Source organism: Mus caroli, chromosome 7 (genome assembly GCF_900094665.2).
Source record: "Mus caroli chromosome 7, CAROLI_EIJ_v1.1, whole genome shotgun sequence".
NCBI lineage: Eukaryota > Metazoa > Chordata > Mammalia > Rodentia > Muridae > Mus > Mus caroli.
In genome coordinates this window covers 54,522,696-54,543,776 of record NC_034576.1, presented here as the reverse complement: position 1 = coordinate 54,543,776, position 21,081 = coordinate 54,522,696, and the positions used below count along the sequence as shown (strand labels likewise).

Below are 21,081 nucleotides of genomic sequence, written 5' to 3'. Positions count from 1 at the left end.
GATGACCTAGTCGGCCATCAGTGGAAAGAGAGGCCCATTGGTCTTGCAAACTTTATATGCCTCAGTACAGGGGAACGCCAGGGCCAAGAAGTGGGAGTGGAGGGGGAGGGTTTGGGGGACTTAGGGGTAGCATTGGAAATGTAAATGAAGAAAATACCTAATTAAAAAAATAAATTAAATATACAATATGTGAGTCATACGTACGGTTGAAAGGCTTCATGGATGTTTCCAAAAATCTGTTTTCCAATCATGATGATGGTTAGCTGGGTGGTCAGCTCTATCAGACAGCCTGCAGGACCACACTGTTCAGAAACAAGAGAGGAGGGGGCAGGAGCAGGAGAGATGGCTTAGTGGTTAAGAGCACTTCCAAAAGTTTCTGCTCTTCCAAAGGTCCTGAGTTCAAATCCCAGCAACCACAAGGTGCCTCACAACCATCCATAACAAGATCTGACACCCTCTTCTGGAGTGTCTGAAGACAGCTACAGTGTACTTACATATAATAAATAAATACATAAATAAATAAACAAATAAATATTTTTTTAAAACCTTTAAAAGAAGCAAGAGAGGAGAAAACAAAGATGTAGGTGGAGAAACAGAATTTTGTTACATCTGGAATATCTGAAACTCAAGAAGTTACAGCCAGGAGTTATACGGTTGGACAAGGCAGGAATGAAATTCAGAAGCCAATCAGTCCTACAGCTCATTTACCAGTGTAGCTGCATCACATCCATTTGTATACTCTGCTGGAGATACATACTTCTTAGACTTATTCTTAAACAACAACAACAACAAAATAAGAATCCTTATATCTGTCTGGGCTAGGGTTAAAAGGTGGCAGAATTTTCATGTGACCAATTTAGAAAACATTGGTCATTTCAACTGAGCCATAGAAGAACCCCTCCTTGATTCATGAACCTTTCCTGGAAGCTTTCAGGAATAAAAGTCCTATTCTACTTGCTTTATATTTTACTGCCAAACCATAGATAGGCTCTTTGATAGTGTCAATTGTGAACCTGTTAAAAATGTAGCAAAATTACCTGGGCAAAGAGCCTCTGGACATGTATGTGGAGGATCATTTCTATGTTATTAACTGAAGTGAGAAGACCTGCCCAGGGTGGGCAGCATCATTCCCTAGATTGAATCCTGGACTGTATAAGTGGAGAAAGAAAAGCTGTGCATCAGCAGGCAGTCATTGCTTCATTGCTCTCTGATTTCTGACTGTGGATGAGATCTGAATAGGTGCTTCAAGTTTCTGGTGCCTTAAATTTCTTGCCATGGTAGACTATACTCTTGAATAGTGAGAGAAAATAAACCCTTTATGCTTTAAGTTGATTTTGTCAGGGTATTTTATCATAGCAGCAGGAAGAAAGCCAAGATAGGCTCCATATCAAGTTTTGCTCAAAGGAAACTCAAATATCTAAGAGATGATGAAAGCAATCAATGGATGGAGTGTCAGGAGCCATCTAGGATAGGCTAAAAACTCACAAGTGACTTTGTGGATATGGTCCATTGTTTTCATGGCTGTCATGGGTAAAATTTTGAATTGCAAGGCCTTCACAGATCTCATCTCAGGATTGATTCTCGTTACTGTTATGTCTTTCCTGTCATTATTAAGTTAGTCTAATAATTCTTGGGCATTAGCCTATCCTATTGGGCAGATTTTGTGCAGATCAACGGAGATGTACTCTCTTGTAGTAATGCTATCGTATACAAATGGATGATTTCATATTTTTAAATAATGATTCTATAGAATACCTAAATTTATACAAGTAATTTTGAGCTCTTTATAGCATGAAAGCTGTAATTAGAGTTCTGAAAAACTTCCTGTGTCACAGGCTAACTACACTCAGACAGCAGACTTGGAACATATTTACAATCAGGGAAAACAATCCTTCTAGGCTATCTGTGAAACCATTATCTGATAACTAAAGGTAATAAACTGGGAATGTAAAATTTTCTGTAGGTGCAAGGACAGAAGATAAAATATTGACTGGATTTATCTATACAAAACTTCAAAATTAATGAGACATAAGGCAGATGACTCGCCTCTTGACAAACCATGCTAACTTATGATATAAGAATTACTGTTTTAAACATTTAATGAAATTGTGGAAGTAGTGATAGATAATGAATGTTTAATTAGGTACTAGACTTAATGGAAACATATGTAAATATTCCTGATAAAACTTCTTATTCAATTATTGACTTGATTTAATGTTTTGAACTTGTGATAAACTTATTTTGGAATGTAAAAACACTTAGAAAACCATGTGATCTATTCTCCTGAGAAAGTATGACAAACAGACAGAATAATGGCAATAAGGGACAGGATTTCTTTTATTCAGCAATAAAAAGAAAAAGGTTTTTTTTTTTTCACTAATAGAGAGACGAACCTTCTTTCAGAAATAAAGTGGGTGAGATTTTTTCTTTCTTATTTTTTTTCTTACTTTCACCAATAAAAATGTAGAAGCATTTTCTTTCTTTGAGCACAAAGGTTGTTATAATTCATCAGGAGTGCGGTTTTTCTGCATTGTCACTTGCTCAATGAAACTTGCTCACGGGGGCTTTGGCTTCATCTTCATTGATCGTGTGCGTGTGTGTGTGTGTGTGTGTGTGTGTGTGTGTGTGTGTGTGTGTGTGTGTGTGTGTAAATATACATGGACACTTGTTGTGGGGTTGATGAGCCAGGTTTTTGGGAATAATCAGAATATATGTGTCTATGATTGTATGTGTGTGCATATTGCCTGTGTACAAGATTTTTTTTTCTGCATGCCTGACATTCTTTTCCTGGCTCTCAAGGAGTTAAGGGACTCCAAATCTCTTACCTGAACAGTGAGAGGACTTATGGAGAAAAGGACAAAGAGTCAGAATAATCACTTCTTTACTTATTGCTCCCCCCCCCTAAACTGCAGATGTCTATTGCCTGAAGCCAGAAGTGTCTAGCTCCAGAATAACAGAGAATTCATTAATTCTTCATAGTAAGCTACTTGTACTCTCACAAAACCAATTTTTGCACTCCCTCAAACTGCCAATGCTCCATCCCCAGTGGCTGCCATCCAGAGAGACAGCAGATGTCAGACAGGCTCCCAGCAATGGAGTCAGACTTCTACAACTTGACAATATCTGAGGCCACACATCTAACCTGGAAGAGAGTTCTTACCTCTTCGCTTCTCCATATGTTGAACATATATGTGTAACTCCCAGGATATCCCACGAACTTCCCTTTAAAGAAGGCCACATAGAAGCAAGATGAGTAATAGTTCACAAATTGGAAGAGAAACATCTTCAGAGTGAGGCTGCTCTCATACTCCTGGTGAGTTCGTGGTATTTCTGCCAATAATAACCATCAAGGATAAATGCGTTTCCTTGAATGCCATACTTAGAATGCTATTCATACCATTTAAAAATGTGTGAAAATGCCCTTCACTCTGACCTCAGTTGACCAATATTAAAGAGTTGTGTGTTTGTGCTGGCTTTCTGTTTGTCATGTGTTGATCCCACGGCTGTGAAAGTCTAGGAAGCAGTCACTACATTTCAATTGTGGGAGTTTCTCTAGGAATAAGACTGTCTGAAGGTGCAATCTGAATGCCTTTAAGATTGGAAGTACCTGTCCCTATCACTGCTAGACACTTCAGAAAATCTTATCATGCTTCTCTCTCCTCTGTCCGTGGTCAAGCCGGTTGAAGCCAGGTAAGCTTATTGCAAGGGCTAAGATATTTCTAACTATATTACACTTTCCTCTCATGGACTAAACTGTGACTGCAAATGCTGGCAGAGGTAGCATGTGGTTTCACTCTCCTTAGTTAAAATGTAGTCATATTTATAATTTAACAAATTCTAAAAATAAGAAAATATTAAATTCTCTCCAAAGCCCACTAGAACACTGTGAGAAGCCCAATGAGTTAGGGAACACACTTTACTTCGTGAGTTGATAATTTCTCAGTAGAACAGCTGACCCAGATATGCTCAAAGACACTTTCAGAAGTAGGACAACAGAATTTGAAGGACACAATATCTTCCATTTTGATGAAGCTCACTTACATTCATAAATAATGTCTCAGATAGAAGGTCAGGGATACTTTTCACAAATGAAATCCATGACTTCTTTGTGTCTTTAAGAGCAGTTTATTTGCTGTGATTTGCTCACTTGCTCTTTTCCAGAGAATGTAAACTTGACTTAGTATTCAAGATTTGAAGATGATGCAAGGACTACTTCCAAGCAGTGCTTTCCCAGTGCTCTTCCTGCCTCTGTGTGGAACAGTGGTATGAACATATGGCCTGGGTAGGGTAGCAACAAGTGCTGTGGAAAGGGGTGCCCTTGTCTGCTAACAGATAAGGGCACCTTGTCTATCTCTAACTTGTCCAGAATTGGTGCTGTTTGCCGTACTCCTTGCTCAAATCTTAGTTTCACCTACAACCCCCCCCCACCTTCCCATTTTGGGAGAAAATTTAAAACTTCAACAACAAAATAATCTAGGTTGCAACAAATGCTGCCTAAACAGAGAGGTACTGTATTCTAGATTCAAGTAAGAGGAACTAATGACCTGTTTGGTTTTTATTATTTCTTTTCTTATTTCAGAACGAATCCCGGAAGCAAATACCTTTCAAGAGCAAAAGGAGACAACGTCATGGTTTTAGTACAATGTAGGTTCTGACCAGAGTTCAGCTAGCTCCATCCAGGGAATGCTGAAATAAGAGCCCTCAAAAAATGGCTAAGGAGTCCTGAACTTTTTAGAGTTTTCTTACTTCCATTACAAAATGACTGAATGTTGATTTTAAGGAATTCTTAAAAATCAAGTCTGGCTCTACTTAGAGCACAAAACAGCCTAAAAATTGATCCCTTCAGATGTCAACAACATAGGAGAGGGATCAAAGGTGGAGATGCGATGTTGGCTGAAACCCATGGTCTAAATCACTCTTCATAATTTGGCCAGCTTACCCATTTTCGTAATCCAGGCAGATATCTTCTCATAAAAAAAATTCAGTATCAAAATGACAATGCAGTTCAGGCATGATCCAGAGAGAGCCGTGGCCAGCTGAGGAGTAAAGAAGCTCTTCACGCTCTGCAGGGTGGCTTCGCTTTCCATGAAGCTGGCAAAAGTGGCAAAGACTGACAGGCGGTATACGAGGATGGACACCATGCTGCTGAGGAGGAGAGCCATCTGAGGGGAGAGTAGAGACTCACTGGATGTGCCATTTTCCCATTTTGTTATATTTGCCCAGCAGCTCCTTGGGCAACATCATTTGTCTTACCATAGAGGCAATAGATGGGCCACAGCAAGGTAGAAAGCTTAAAAGGAACCTGTTTAGTGGCTATGGGTTAAACAAAAAAGAGGGGAAAACTGTGATGGATCATATTGTCGGCTTGGCAGTAGACAAGCCCCTGGACATGTCTGTGGGTGGATTTATCTAGGTTAAGTTCATTGAGGTGGAAAGAGCAAATTTAAACTGTGGGTGACACTGCTTCATGGGCCTGAGATCTGAGCAGAAATATAAGGGAAAAGTGAACTGAGTTTCAGAATTCATCTCTCTTTGCCTTGTGACTATGCATGTAACGTGGCCAGCTGCCTCATGCTCCCATTGCCACATATGGTCTGCTGTAGTGGTGCATGTCCTGGAACCATGAAGTAAAATATCTATCTATTGCCTATCGATCTATCTATCTATCTATCTATCTATCTATCTATCTATCTATCTATCTATCTATCTGCCTATCTCTATGTCTGTCTGTCTGTCATCTATCTACCCTTCATCTATCTACCTATCTAGATTATCTTTTATCAATATAAATTATCTTTTAAGGTTTTAAAGAAAGTAAGAAATAATCCTGAACCAGAGACTATGTGGCCACAGATGAATTCCCCTTTCAGGGAAAATTTGCCAGAATACTAGACTTTAGTGACAACAGTTCTCACATCAAACTATCCATTGTATATTGCAAGGCAGCTCCATATCAATTTAACGATTGAGAAACTCTATTCTAAAGTTGAGGAAGCAAATCAAATTGACTGATAGGAAGAAAAACTAAAACAGAACAACCATTCTAGGACCATGCTTCCTAGTTAATTTCTCAGAATTGAACCTGAGGTGCCTATCTGTACCCTTTTTTCTTCATTTTTTTCCTCTAAAAGTTCTAATATAAGCTAAAAAATATATGCCAACCAACTCTTTTAAGATATAAAAATATTTTAATCACAACTGTTTAAAAGTCCAGTGTGCACTTTTGGTTTACGCCGCCATTTGTCGTTCTCTCACCACTCTTCCGCAAATAAAAGGCTAACTGTAGAGCGTGCACAAATTAGGAAGGGGAAGGAAATAAAAAAAATCATGTTGGTAAATTAATGTGTTAGCTATAGATGTGGAGAGAAACTCACTTGCTCACCACAGGAGTTGTCTTCCTCAGATTTTATTCTGCTTATTTCAACAAGAAAAGGAAGTATCAGAGTTTAACTGCTTAGTCACATGTATAGATACTTTAAGAGAAATAAAAACCAGACTACAAGATGAATGTGACACTCTCCTTTGGTTTCAAGGTATCAGTTAACAAGACATACAGGAAAGGGCTGTGAAGTTGGGACTCCCCTCTATATCGTTCTACAAATTTTCATATTGGGAAAACTCTATGTAAATTATGACATGCTTTGTAAAAGAGGAATATGCAATGTAGGAAGGAGGGAATGTTGTAGGAATGATCTGAAAACTGATGCATTGAGAGCTATGGAGATAACTGTGGCCCATAGGTGATTATGTTTATGGAAATGAAAAAGGATTCCAAAATGCTGCTTACCCCGAAGGTCACTGTGGTCCCTGACACAAAGTACCATGGGATGCGATGGCATAGAGGCATGTGTGGCTCCATTTCCTGTAATATTAGAAAAATAACAAAGTAACACTTTGTTCTTACTGTTGAGACTCCAAATGACAGGAGGAAGATCAAGGAGTACACTTAAGGTAGAGCCCACACAGATGGCTCTCTTGTCACATAGTCCATGGAAAGTGACACCTTCCCTTGAATAGAAGGCCATTAGACCTCAAGTGACATTCTACCTAAGGTAAGAGAGATGATTGAGGCAACCTGCTTCCTATGTGCTGGGTTGCAGCAGCCTCCAGAGCCTGACACTGAAGAGACAAAGCCCGAATCTCACCACTGAGACACAATGAGCATCAATTTAATTCTATCTGGAATGTTCCCTCCTTGCTTTATAGCATATGAAATCCCTGTCTTATTACCCCAAACAAAAGGTTAGGCTCTTCTACCCCAGTCATCACGAATGTTAATACACAAGATAATAATTGGATCAATTAACATTCTGAGCCACAGTCAAACATATATTTTTATTTCTGAAGTAAATAAATACAGTACAGGAAAGCTGTTAGGAGGCATGCAAACCATGAAATTCTATAAAAAACAAGATTCTACATTCATGGATATTCGGTTTGGACAAAGAGCTACAGAAATTCACTGGGATGAGAAGCCTTCTAAGAGCTCCATGGATATGAAGGCTGTTATACATGTATGCACATGAGATCCTGTATACTTTGTCCCTGTATGCACCCAGCTAGGGACCAGTGTGTGTGTGTGGTGTATGTGTGTGTGTGTGTGTGTGTGTACCCACACACTTGTACAATCAATGCAGACCCACAAGTGAGAGCTCTGGTTGTACTTAAACACTAAAATCTATTGCTAGAAATGAAAATTTTCTGCTTCTTTATTTCTATTTCATTAAGGCTAAAGGAAGTGAATGAATCAGGGAGAATTAATACACACCTCTTGCCCACACTTAAACCCCCCAGTTCAATCTTTTATTTTGTCAATTTTGAGTGAAACTAAGAGGCCTGACTCTGTTTTCTTTTTATACTAAAAAATAGGAACAACAAATACGCAAGCGTGCACGCGCACACGTATACACACACACACACACACACACACACACACACACACACACACAGAGAGACACACAGAGACACACTGTGTCATTATTCTATTCAATGTCTTTTCCTAAAACCTGATCTGATTGGATAAAAATGTTCCTCAGAGACTCGTTCATTTGAACACTTAGTGACCAGCTGATGGCACTGTAGGGAACCTTTAGTAAGTATAGTCTTGCTGGAGGAAGTATACCAGTGTCTTTAAACATCTAATCTAATCCCAGGTCCTGTTCTCTCTCTCTCTCTCTCTCTCTCTCTCTCTCTCTCTCTCTCTCTCTCTCTCTCTCTCTCTCTCTCTCTCTCTCTCTCTCTCTCTCTCTGTGTGTGCATCTATGTTTCTTTCTTTGCCTCTTTCTGTCTCTCTGTCTCTTGTCTCTCTCTGTGTCTCTGTCTGTCTCCCTGTCTCTCTCTCTCTCTGTCTCCTTCCTGCATATGAATGAATAGGATCTCTAGATTTCCTGATTTAGCTACTGTGTGACCTTGTGGATTTTCCTTTTGTCACCTAAGCAAAAACTAAACTCCTTTCTACAGGCTGTATTTGGCTACTGTATTTTATTACATCAACAACAGTAAATCGTAACTTACACAACACTAGATTAACTAGGTATTACACATACTGGGCATTTTATGACATTTCAATAAAATTAAGAGATATTTGGCTAATTCTTAAAGTGTGAAAAATATTTTGGGAATTACACTGCAATGGTGCCCTCAAGAAAGGAGGGGAGTACACAGAGGACATGGAATCTGAGGTGGGGTACATTCTCTTTCTCATAGCAATCTGTGCGTTCAATCTATGTAGCTAACATCTGCCTTCTGAAGGAAAAGAAGATTCTACCCTCACCCAATGACAGTGAAGTTACACAAATGTGAGGCCTCGGTCACGAATACATAGCCAGCTTGATGGCTCAAGATGTGAAAACCAGAACCTTCTCAGCAACAAAGAAGTGACGTTTCCATGGCAATCAAATGTAAAAGCATCATGCAAAGAGAAATTTCATTACATAAAGTCTTCACTCTTCAATCCTTATCTTTATACAACGACTGTTTAAGCTTAATACGTTGTCTCATTTCCATTCGCATTAGCCTCTATTTCCCTTTTATTCATCTAGTAGTAAACTCACCTATTCAGTGTTTTAATATATTGGATTTGCTTTAAAAGTAATCTAGTGACAGAATGTTGTGTAGGCATATGTGACAAAATACTGTCTATGAGGTGAAAATGCAGTGTTGGGTAGTAGCTATAGCTTTCTATTTGTCAATGTGTTTGAACATTTTCATATATATGAAAGCCATAGGGAAATTTATGAATTCATTTGTATGTTGACAGAACACTATTCTAGAGCATCCTGGCAGACGGTCTGCTAGGGCAAATTCCTGCTCCAAATCTACTATACCTTTGTCACAGGATTCATCTTCTTGTGTTTACACATAGCTTCAAATTCAGGTCGCAGCTGGAGCTGCTGCTGTTCTTCTTCAAAGTCCACCAGATCCCATTCATACTCAAGCCTGGCTTGTCGCTGCTTCCAAAACTCCAGAAACAATGTGACTTCAGGGGAGGAAAACATCAAGGTAAAAACATCAATATATGCACAAACAAAAATAGCAACACTGCAACCCTAGTGGCTGGAGGCATGGCTTGCAGTATAGAGGGCCTGCCTGCTGCCTTAGCAGAGGATTCAAGTTCATCCCTCAAACACCTACATCTGGAGGTTCACACCATCCTTTAACTCCAGCTCCACAAGATTCAATGCCAGGTCTTACTTCATTAGATACCCGATGTTATGTGCACACACATGCACATATACACGTATACACACAGAATTGAAAATAATAAAAATAAATCTTAAAACATGAACTTTCACTTCTATTGTAAATTCTTTTGTTTGCAAAGCAGTTCACATGTTGTCAGTTGGAAATGGTGTTCGATTTTAATGCTGTGCTTATCAGTGACTACTGATGAGACATTAAATAATAATGCAGAAATAATTCATTAAAAAAATCCAAGTAAGCCAAGTATGGTGGCGCACGCCTTTAATNCCAGCACTCGGGAGGCAGAGGCAGGCAGATTTCTGAGTTCGAGGCCATCCTGGTTTACAAAGTGAGCTCCAGGACAGCCAGGGCTATACAGAGAAACCCTGTCTCGAAAAACAAACAATCAAACAAACAAAAAAAAAATCCAAGTTAATTTCTTAATAGTTAAATCTTTAAATATCCAGATCATCTATCTATCCCCTCATTCTGTCATGATATTTCATCTTGAAATTAGCTAAGCACTAACAATTGGTATAAATTTTAGAAACAGTATTGGTGACTCTTATGCTCACTGAACAGTTACACCCCTCTCAGATCAAGATTGCCAGGGATGTTATTCTAAAGAAAAATTAGGAAAACCTGATAACACAGACGGGGACAAAAGATGTCACATCCTGGAAAAACAGCCAGGCAAAGTGTATTACATGAAAACAGAAAAAATACATTCTAACACCCAACTACAGTCATGATTTCTATGGGTTCCTTGAGATTGTATAAATTCACAAGGATCTCAAGATTTGAATATTGTTGGAAAGGGATTTCTGTAATTTATAGAGACCATTTGCTTGAGCATTTTAAATTGAACTTATATGATATTTAAGTACAAGAAAGAGAACTGTTGGGCACCATGGTGGATAGGGAGGAGGGGGAAAGGAAGGAGAAGAAGGAGGAGGAAGAAGAGGAGGTAGAGGAGAAGGAGGAGAAAGAGAAAGAGGGAGGGGCAGGGAAGAGAAAGCAAAAAAAGAGATAAAGACAAAGAGAAGAGAAGAGGCTGGAGGTGGACAGCATTCAACACATATCTGAGCACACAAATGTTCAACTCTGAAACTCCGGAAACTAAGCTTATGAAGTTGCTTGTTCTAAAGTAGCAGGTATACCAGTGACCAGAGTCATGGGATAAAGGTTGTACTCGGACAGATTTTAACCTCTGCATGTAGAACACTTGTCTGCTCTACAGTGGACACTATAGAAGCTGACAAATCACAATCAAGACTGAGTGAAATGAAACCACTGCATTTCTGGCACCGACCATGTGTGGCTACACATCTTAGGTGAGCTACAGAAGCACACAGCTTAAGACAAGTTAGAAAAACTGCTTATGATCTGGTTCCATAATGAAGGCTCTCCTGACCTGAACAAAAGATCGAATGTCAATGGTGTGTTCAGAAATATCTGCAATATATGGTGCAGAGGATTCCTTTGCTTGCTACACAAATGCTAGCAAAGAGTTACAGCGCTAAAAGTGCTCCCAGTGGCAAAGGAAGTCCAATGCTTAGTAAATATCAAAACACTTGAGATGAAAAATGTGCACATCAAAACCAGAATGAGATGACATCCTATCCATCAAGTCACATATGATCAAACAGCCTGCCAAACTTCTGGCATCTCTAGTGCTGAGAAATAAAACCAGAATGTGTATAAAAGTCCAGTTTAATATGTCATATAAATATATAACAAAACTTTTAAGTTGTACACATATATTTTTTCCTCTGAAAATTCACATGCTAAGAATTATTCTTTTTTCCTTATTTTATTTATTTTTATTAGATATTTTCTTTATATACATTTCAAATGCTATTCTTGAAAGTTCCCTATACCCTCCCTCTGCCCTTCTCCCCTACCCACCCACTCCTGCTTCTTGGCCCTGGCGTTCCCCTGTACTGGGGCATATAAAGTTTGCAATACCAAAGGGCCCCTCTTCCCAGTGATGGCCAACTAGGCCATCTTCTGCTACATATGAAGCTAGAGATACAAGTTCTGGGGGTACTGGTTAGTTTATATTGTTGTTCCACCTATAGGGTTGCAGACCCCTTCAGCTCCTTGGGTGCTTTCTCTAGCTTCTCCATTGGGGGCCCTGTGTTCCATCTTATAGATGACTGTGAGCATCAACTTCTGTATTTGCCAGGCACTGGCATAACCTCATACGAGACAGCTATACCAGGGTCCCTTCAGCAAAATCTTTCTGGCATATGCAATAGTATCTGGGTTTGGTGGCTGATTATGGGATGGATCCCTGGGTAGGGTAGTCTCTGGATAGTCCATCCTTTCATCTTAGCTCCAAACTTTGTCTCTGTAACTCCTTTCATGGGTATTTTGTTCCCTATTCTAAGGAGGAATGAAGTATCCACCCATTGGTCTTCCCTCTGCTAAGAATTATTTTTAGAAAATTGTTGTATAAATATATTAGTTTCAGGAGCTGTAGACATAGCTCAATGTATAGAGTGCTGGCCTAGTGTGCACACATCCCTGGGTTCTATCCCTAGAACCACATAATCTTGGTGTGGTGGTAGATACCAGTAATCCTAGAATTTAGGGAGCAGAGGCAGGAGGATTGGAAGTTCAAGGTCACATGGGGAATTCAAGACCAGCCTGCACTTTATGAGATCTTGTTTTATATATATATATATATATATATATATATATATATATATATAGCAAAATTTATTCCAGAGCTCTTTCTAGTGGTAAAAAAACCAAACAACAATTGACCAAGTTATACAACAGACTAGACATGATGTGATAAATTCATGAAATGTCATAATACAAAGAAAACTCTTTTGAAGGAGACCTTGTACTCACCCCAGATCCCCATGAAGAGCGCAAAGAACACAGTCGACTCGTTATCAAACAGATGGGAGAACTGTAAAAGCAGCACCGCCAAAAAAACAAAACAAAACAAAACAACAACAAAAAAAAAGAGAACACTTAGTATGAAACACATCTCCACAGAAAGGAGGTTTCGGTCTTCATCCCTCCCACATTGCACACTTACCTTTGAATGCAAACACGTGGTGTTCAGTCTCCAGTAATCACACACTTCATCACAAAGTGGGCACATGATCATCTGACCTCCGATGTCAGGGTCACAGATTTCAGTGCTACCCAGAGAAGTCAGATAAATAAAAAAGCATTAGTTTAAAGGGAAAAATCTAAACAACTCTACCCAAACTGCTTAACAAGCTTCCACTCACAACGAAAATGGGAATGCAGTAAATGTTTCTATAGTGTCTTAAGACATAGTCTAGGAAATGGAGTCTGTAAACTACGCTTTCTGAAACAGCCTGATGTGGAAGACCTAAGCAGGATCAAGCCAGATAACATCCCATGCTGGATGGGGGATGAGGGACCATGAGATCCTACTTCTAGCTGGAGAGCTAATGACAACTGATGACTGGTGCTGGGGAATGGAGGATCAGTTTTCTTTGGGGATGTGGCCCCTGAGAGGCCACATGCTTCAGTGCATGGTCCTACACACATGAGTGTGAGGTTATCAGGTAGGAAATGCCAAATACCGAGGAGGAACTGAAGAGATAGGGATGGTTTTCGTCAAATCATGTATGAAGTTTTCAAGCAAGGAAAGAATAAATGAGTTTAAAACCAAAACAATAAAAAGACAGTTTCCATAAAGTCCCCAGCAAGAATAATACTACCTGCTGACACAGGATACATTTTGAGGGCAATGGGGAAAATAAGAAGAGTGCTTAAGCTGACACAAAGACAGTCTCTATGAGTACCAGTCTCTTGGGCTCACCTAGTTCGGTTATTTTCCATTGATAACAAGCCATAGATGAAGCAGGCTAAGCCGACCAGAGCCGCAAACAACAGCATTTCTGTGTAATACCCGAGAAATACAAAATAGATACCGATTTTTTCTCCAAAATAATTCCTGTGATAGAGAGTCAAAATCAGAGGTTGGGAGAAAACCAAGGGCCACATGACACTGTCTCCACTCTGGCAAGCAAAGTTTACAGCAATAGGGCTTAAAAGAAATAGCCTATGTAAGAAGAAAGGCACTAAGATAGAATTTAAATGCTAAATAATATCATATTGAGAACTTATGAATTTTAAGTTTTTATGTGTTTCAAGTAAGTAACCTTCCAAAGGCTTCTGACATGAACAGCTTGACCTCTCAGAGGGTCTCAAAATTTACCACTTAATACTTTGAGAACTATAGACACCCTACCTATAGTTTCAAGTTTGCCCTGGGAGGAGACAGCAGTGAACGAGCAAAAGGGACACAATGCTCACCTCTCACAGAGAGCACTTTAAGCAGATTTTAAATAGCTTTCTCATGCCCCACTCTAATTCTTCAGCTTTTGGAACCTTTGTAATTAAATCAGTGTCTTTCTGTGTGTCCTCTGTTTTCTTTTCAATGTTGATAAATGTTTATGCAGTTTTGCTTTTTATTTTCCTGCAATGCCATCAGAGTCCCTAAGCTATCTGCTGCGGACAGCTTTTCCACAGTACTTGTGAATGAACCTGCATCTCCCTGAGACTTTACTAAAAAACAAAAAACTTTCTATAATACTACATGTACTGGCTAGTTTTGTATCAACTTGACACAGACTGGAGTTATCACAGAGAAAGGAGCTTCAGTTGGGGAAATGCTTCCACGAGATCTAGCTGTAAGGCATTTTCTCAATTAGTGATCAAGGTGGGAGGTCCCCTTATGGGTGGTGCCATCTCTGGGCTGGTAGTCTTGGTTCTATAAGAGAGCAGGCTGAGCAAGCCAGGGGAAGCAAGCCAGTAAGTAACATCCCTCCATGGCCTCTGCATCAGCTCCTGCTTTCTGACCTGCTTGAGTTCCAGTCCTGACTTCCTTTGGTGATGAACAGCAGTATGGAAGTGTAAGCCAAATAAACCCTTTCCTCCCCAACTTGCTTCTTGGTCATGATGTTTTGTGCAGGAATAGAAACCCTCACTAAGACACTGCATAACACTAACCTTACTGAAAGGACACTAATACCGAAAGGACACTAATACCGAAAGGACACTAATACTCTTTTCCTCTCTCTTTTTCCTGTCTTTCCTTTCTTGAGATAGTCTCACTCTGTAACCTAGACTAGCTTCGGACTCTCAGCAAACCTCCTGTTTCAGCCTCCCCTGTATTATATTTAAGTACTAAATATTTTCTTTTTAAACATATTGTATTTAGTCACTCGAAAGTTTACAGTACCCATTTTAGAAGGCATAGCAAGTGCCCAACTGCCACAATTACACATATTCTCAGGAATTCATTAGCAAACTGGACATCTTAAAAACTTAGTTTTCTGTTTCTTAGGTTTTTTTTTCCTTCTTTGGAATTCCCTTTGTTTCTTTTTCTCTATTTTATTTTATTGGAAATTGATGGTTTTCTCTCATAACATATTCTGAATATGGCTCCCCTCCTTCAACTCCTCCCAGATCCTCCTGACTGCCCTATACATTCAAATACACCAACACTCTCTCTAGAATAAAAACAGGCATGTAAATAATAATACTGAAATAAAACAAGAAAAATGAAAATAGATAAACCAGAATAGGGGAAAATAAAGAGGAGAAAAGAGAGCCAAGGAAAAACCACAAGGAATGCATAGGAACGCTGAGACCCACACATTCACACAGAAAAATCACAAAAACAAAATAAAAAACTATAATATATAGTGATGTTATATAACTGTAATATATCTACATTACAAAATATCTGTAAGGTAAATAGAAATAAATAAATAACATTGAAAAACATGAAGAATGCAAATCTATTCATTCTTATCTCCTTGAAGAAAACTAAATTCCAAGTGGATCAAGGACCTCCACATAAAACCAGATACACTGAAACTAATAGAAAAGAAAGTGGGGAAGAGCCTTGAGCACACGGGCACAGGGGCAAATTTCCTGAACAGAACATCAATAGCTTATGCTATAAGATCAAGAATTGACAAATGGGACGTCATAAAATTACAAAGCTTCTGTAAGGCAAAGGACACTGTCAATAGGACAAAATGGCAACAAATAGATTTGGAAAACATCTTTACCAACCCTATATCTGATAGAGGGCTAATATCCAATATATACAAATAACTCCAGAAGTTAGACACCAGAGAACCAAATAACCCTATTAAAAATGGGGTACAGAGCTAAACAAAGAACTCTCAACTGAGGAAACTTGAATGCTTGAGAAGCACCTAAAGAAATGTTCAACAGCCTTAGTCATCAGGGAAATGCAAATTAAAACAACCCTGAGATTCCACCTCAGACCAGTCAGAATGGCTAAGATCAAAAACTCAAGTGACAGCAGATGCTGGCAAGGATGTGGAACACTCCTCCATTATTAGTGTGATTGCAAAATAGTACAAGCCCTCTGGAAATCAGTCTGGTCGTTCCTCAGAAAATTGGACATAGTGCTACCTTAGGACCCAGCTATACCATTCCTGGGCATATACAAAAAATATGCTTCAACATATAATAAGGACACATGCTCCACTATGTTCATAGCAGCCCTATTTATAATAGGCAGAAGCTGGAAAGAACCCAGATGTCCCTCAACAGAGGAATGTACACAGAAAATGTGGTACATTTACACAATGGAGTACTAGTCAGCTATTAAAAACAATGAATTTATGAAATTCTTAGGCAAATGGGTGGAACTAGAAAATATCATCCTGATTGAGGTAACCCAATCACAAAAGAACACAGATGGTATGCATTAATTGATAAGTGGATATTATCCCAGAAGCTAGCAATACCCAAAATACAGTTCATAGACTACATGAAGCTCAAGAAGAAGGAAGACCAAAGTGTGGATATTTCTGTCCTTCTTAGAAGGGGGAACAAAATAACCATGGGAGGTGGTACAGAGACAAAGTGTGGAGCAGAGACTGAAGGAAAGGTCATCCAGAGACTGCCCCACTTGGGGATCCACCACCATATACAGTTACCAAAGCAGACACTATTGTGGATGGCAACAAGTGCTTATTGACAGGAGCCTGATATAGTCGCCTCCTGAGAGGTTCTGCCAGTGAGTGCCTGACAAATACAGAGGTGGATGCTCTCAGCCAACCATTGGACTGAGCACAGGGTCCTCAATGGAGTAGCTTGAGAAAGGACCCAAGGAGCTGAAGGGTTTTGCAGTCTTATAGGGGGAACAACAATATGAACCAACCAGTCACCTCAGAGCTCCCAGGGACTAAACCACTCACCAAAGAGTATGCATGGAGGGACCCATGGCTTCAGCCATATATAAAGGAGAGGATGGCCTTGTTGGACAGCAATGGGAGGAAAAGCCCTTGGTCCTATGAATGCTTGATGCCCCAGTATAGGGGAATGCTAGAACAGAGAAACAGGAGTAGTTGGCTTATTGAGTGGGAGGTTGGGGGTTTGGGGGCACTGTGGGGGCTGAGGGGGCTGAGGGGTAAGGTGTGCAGGGGAGGGGGATGGGATAGGGTGAATTTGGAGGGGATATCTTGAAAGGGAATGACATTTAAAATGTAAATATAGAAGATATCTAATAAAAAAATTCACACCTTCACTGACACACCTATGCCTACAGGGCCACACTCTCAAATAGTTCCATTCCCTGGGTCAAGCATATAAAAATTGTCACATGTACCAAGTGATACTCTGTTGGAGAAAACTAATTTTTCCTTTGTGAGTGAACATGAATTGGATACAGCTTTTGGGTTAGGGATGAGGGTTTATGTCTCCTTTCCCTGTCAATGCTTGGATTTACATCTAGTGCAGACCTATATAGACCCTGAGCACGCTGCCATAGTTTCCATGAGTTTTTATATGCATCTGTCCTGCTGTGTCTTGAAATTTTTGTTTCCTTGATGTTCTCCATTGCCTCTGACTCTTAAAATCTTTCTGTTTCTCTTCTTTAAAGTCCCCCAAGCCCTGAGGGGACAGATTTGATGGAGATATCCCATCTGGGACTGAATGTTTAATGACATCTCACATTGTCCGGTTGTGAGTCTGTATTTCTTCTCATCTACTGTGGGAGCAAGCTTCTTGGATGTTGGCTGGGCAAGACACTGATGTATGAATATAGCAGACTATGTTAAAAGTCATTTTACTGCTGTTTCTGGAGATTTCCAATAGGCTATCTAGTCTCAGGCTCTTGGCCACATAGGCAGTGTTGATCATGGGTTCTATCTCATGGAGTGGACCTTAGTTGTAATCAGATCATGGTTGGTTACTTTCACAACATTTATACATAGTTTTTAAATGGCTACTTTCATTTCCCTTTCAAATTTCAAGTACAACATTGCCTGCTATTAAAAAGCTAAAAGGCCTGTTAGTGTATAATTATTATTAAGATAGTCTCAATGTGGGAAATTGTTGAGCCATTTCCTAAATGAGATCAAATGGGAAATTATTATGTTCATAAAACGAGGAAGCATGTTGTCTTAGTTGGGTCTTAATGCTGGGAAGAGACATTATGACCAAGGCAACTCTTATAAAGGCTAACATCTAATTCAGGAAAACTTATAGTTTCAGAGGTTTGTTCAATTATCTTCATGGTGAGAAGCATGGGAGCACGTAGGCAAACACGGTGCTGGAGGAACTCAGAGTTCATCTTAATCTGAAAGCAGTCAAGAGAAGACCATTTTCTGAAGACAGTCAGAGGGGAGACTGTGTTTCAAAGGCAGCCAGGAGGAGGCTCTCTTCCACACTGGGCAGTGCCTGAGCATAGGAGACTTCAAAACCCACCCACATGATGACACACTTATTCCAACAATGCTATGCCTTCTCCAATAAGGCCATACCTTCTAATAGTGCCAGTCCCTATGAACAAGCAATCAAACATATGAATCTATGGTGGCCAAATCTATTGAAGCCACCACATTCCACTCCTTGGCCCCCATAGGCTTATAGCTATAATAGATGTAAAATATATGTATTTTAACTTCAAAAGTACTCTTATCACAGTCTCAATAATGTCTAAAAGTCTAAAGTTTAAAGTCTCTTCTCAGATTCATGCAATTTCTTAACTGTAATCCCCTAGAAAATCAAAATTAAAAAGCAGATCACATACTTCCAAAATCACTGAATTTACATTACTATTCCAAAATGTCGTGGTGAGAAAATACTGGACTAAAGCAATACCAGAAACCAGCTGGGAAAACTTCAAACTCTGCATTTTAATGTCTGATATCCAATTCCATTCACCTTTGTTGACTGTAACAAACTTTCTCTTTGCCGGGTTCCACTCCTTGTTAGCAGTTTTTCTTGGCAGGTACCTTACTGCTCTGATATCTCTAACATCTTGGGGTCTTCAAGGCAATCTCAACTTCACAGTTTCTTGTTCCAATATCTATGATCCACACATGATCTTTTGGGCTCCTCCAGGATCCTCCAAAGGGTTTTGGCTCACTTCTCCAGCACTGCCCCTCTATAGCACTCTAAGTTCTGACTGACTCGAGTCCACAGCTGCTGCTGCTGTTCTCCGTAGTCATCCTATGGTACTGGCATCTCCAATATGCTGGAGTCTTCTGCTGCAACTAGACTCCACTTTCAACAGTAGCCTCTCATAGTTTCTCTTCATGTTGCCAAGCCTCAACTACTTTACATGACTTGTTCAGTCCTAGCTTCCTTCAACTGCCATTGAGGCTACACCTTCACAATGGTCTTTCCTAACATCTCAACAATGCCAAGCCTCAGCTACTCTCCATGACCCCTTCATGCCTTCAAAACTAGCACCATCTGGGTGACTCTCTCATCTTACCAAGTCCAGCCACAGCACGAGGTACACCTTGGCTATCTCTGGAACACAGCTTCTTTGTGTTCTCAGAAAACACTTCTCAGATTTCACCTCAATGATGGAGGCGCTTCTTAGTCACCATTAATTTCTTAGCTCCAGCTAACCACCATCCCAATAAACCCTTTTACTCTCGACTCTAAAGTCAGAGCAATGTGGCTAAAGCTGTCGAGTTCTCCTTTTGTGGGAGTTATAACATGTCCTCCTCCTTTTCTATTACATCTTACTCAGAGATCATCATGCCTTGCTCTCCTGAGTGCTTGGATTAAATGTATACTATCACACCTGGACCTAAACTTTTCTTTACCTGGACATTGCTCTTGTTCATGCTGGCCTTGAACTCAGAGATCTGCTTGCCTCTGTGTCCGGAGATTAAAGGTGTGTGCCATCACACTTGGACCTAAGCTTTTCTTTAATTCTTTTTCACAAGATCATTACAAGCATGACCACAATGCCTCATGATCCTGATCACATGGTGCACTCCATTTCTGGATTGTAGTTCATTTCAGATCGAGTCAAATTGACAATTGAGAATAACCATGACAATCCACCCCTTATCAATTTGACACACAATTTTATCTCCTTATATCCAAATGAAAACAATAACACCTAGTATGTTATAGCTATCCCTTGTTCAACTGCAAATGCATAAAAAATAAGAGTAGCTAGGTAAGATCTTGCCCAAGTTCACCATTCTCTTAATCTGTTTAGTTCCTTAACACAGAATTTAGCTCCATTCTACTTCCTGGTGCCCCTTCAATCTTTGAAGCATACATTGTGTATTTTCTTTCCCTCTCATTTTGCTACATTTGACCAAAATGTGGTTTACAAGAGTAAATCACAGGACAGAGTCTCTGCTAGGTTGTTTTGATACTTCCTTCCTCAATGCAATTAGTGTAAATCTCTTCAATTTAGTGTTAGGGCAGACTGTCCAGAGAAGGGTAAAAAGTAGCCACATTCTTCAAAACATCACAAGAACAATCTGTAGACAATGTAAGAAACCTCTTCTCCTCTGAAACCCTTTGAGTCAAGCCCCAGAGCTCAAACCTCCAATGTCTTCCATACTCCTATTAGGATAGCTCATTGAGCCCCACTTACTGCATTCCACTTCTTTCCAAATCAAAATTCCCCAAATCCACATCTTAAGGTTTTATTGCTGTTGAAGAGATACTATGACCAAGACAATTCTTATAAAGGAAAATATTTAAATGGTGCTGCCTTACAGTTTCAGTGATTTATTCTATTATTTTCATTGTGGGAGGCACGACAGTATGCAGGCAGACATGGTGCTGGAGGAACTGAGGGTTCTACATCATTTGTTTGTTTGTTTGTTTATATTCAATCCTTTTTTTTTTTACATTCCAGATTTTATCCCCCTCCAGGTCCACCTTCTGACTATTACCCTTTCCAAAGCTCCTCCCCACACCCTGTCTCCACATCTAAGAACTGGTATTGCACAAATAAGTCACATATTCATACAGAAACTTTGTGAGAGCTCTTCGGGTCTGACCAGCACCTGGGTAGCTAGAGCGCAGGGTCGGCTGACACCCGCCAGCTACCCACGACACCTGCCACAGGATTTTGAGACTTCTGGTGAGTGG

The 21,081-nt window shown here is 39.8% G+C and overlaps 1 protein-coding gene across 4 annotated transcripts in view; it reads right to left on the bottom strand.

The window, feature by feature from the left end:
* Positions 1–21,081, bottom strand: part of Ano5 (anoctamin 5) — an 86,697-nt gene that overhangs the window by 17,311 nt on the left and 48,305 nt on the right. For 2 of the 4 annotated variants that reach the window (XM_021168193.2, XM_029480214.1), the window contains 8 exons: positions 13,496–13,630; positions 12,737–12,842; positions 12,544–12,604; positions 9,327–9,478; positions 6,788–6,862; positions 4,940–5,162; positions 3,161–3,330; positions 205–302 (listed from right to left, as the gene is read on the bottom strand). In XM_021168193.2, the coding sequence (XP_021023852.2) occupies positions 205–302; positions 3,161–3,330; positions 4,940–5,162; positions 6,788–6,862; positions 9,327–9,478; positions 12,544–12,604; positions 12,737–12,842; positions 13,496–13,630 (1,020 nt within the window). The remainder of the gene's footprint in view (positions 1–204; positions 303–3,160; positions 3,331–4,939; positions 5,163–6,787; positions 6,863–9,326; positions 9,479–12,543; positions 12,605–12,736; positions 12,843–13,495; positions 13,631–21,081) is intronic. The other 2 variants (XM_029480216.1, XM_021168194.2) reach the window with 1 other exon arrangement.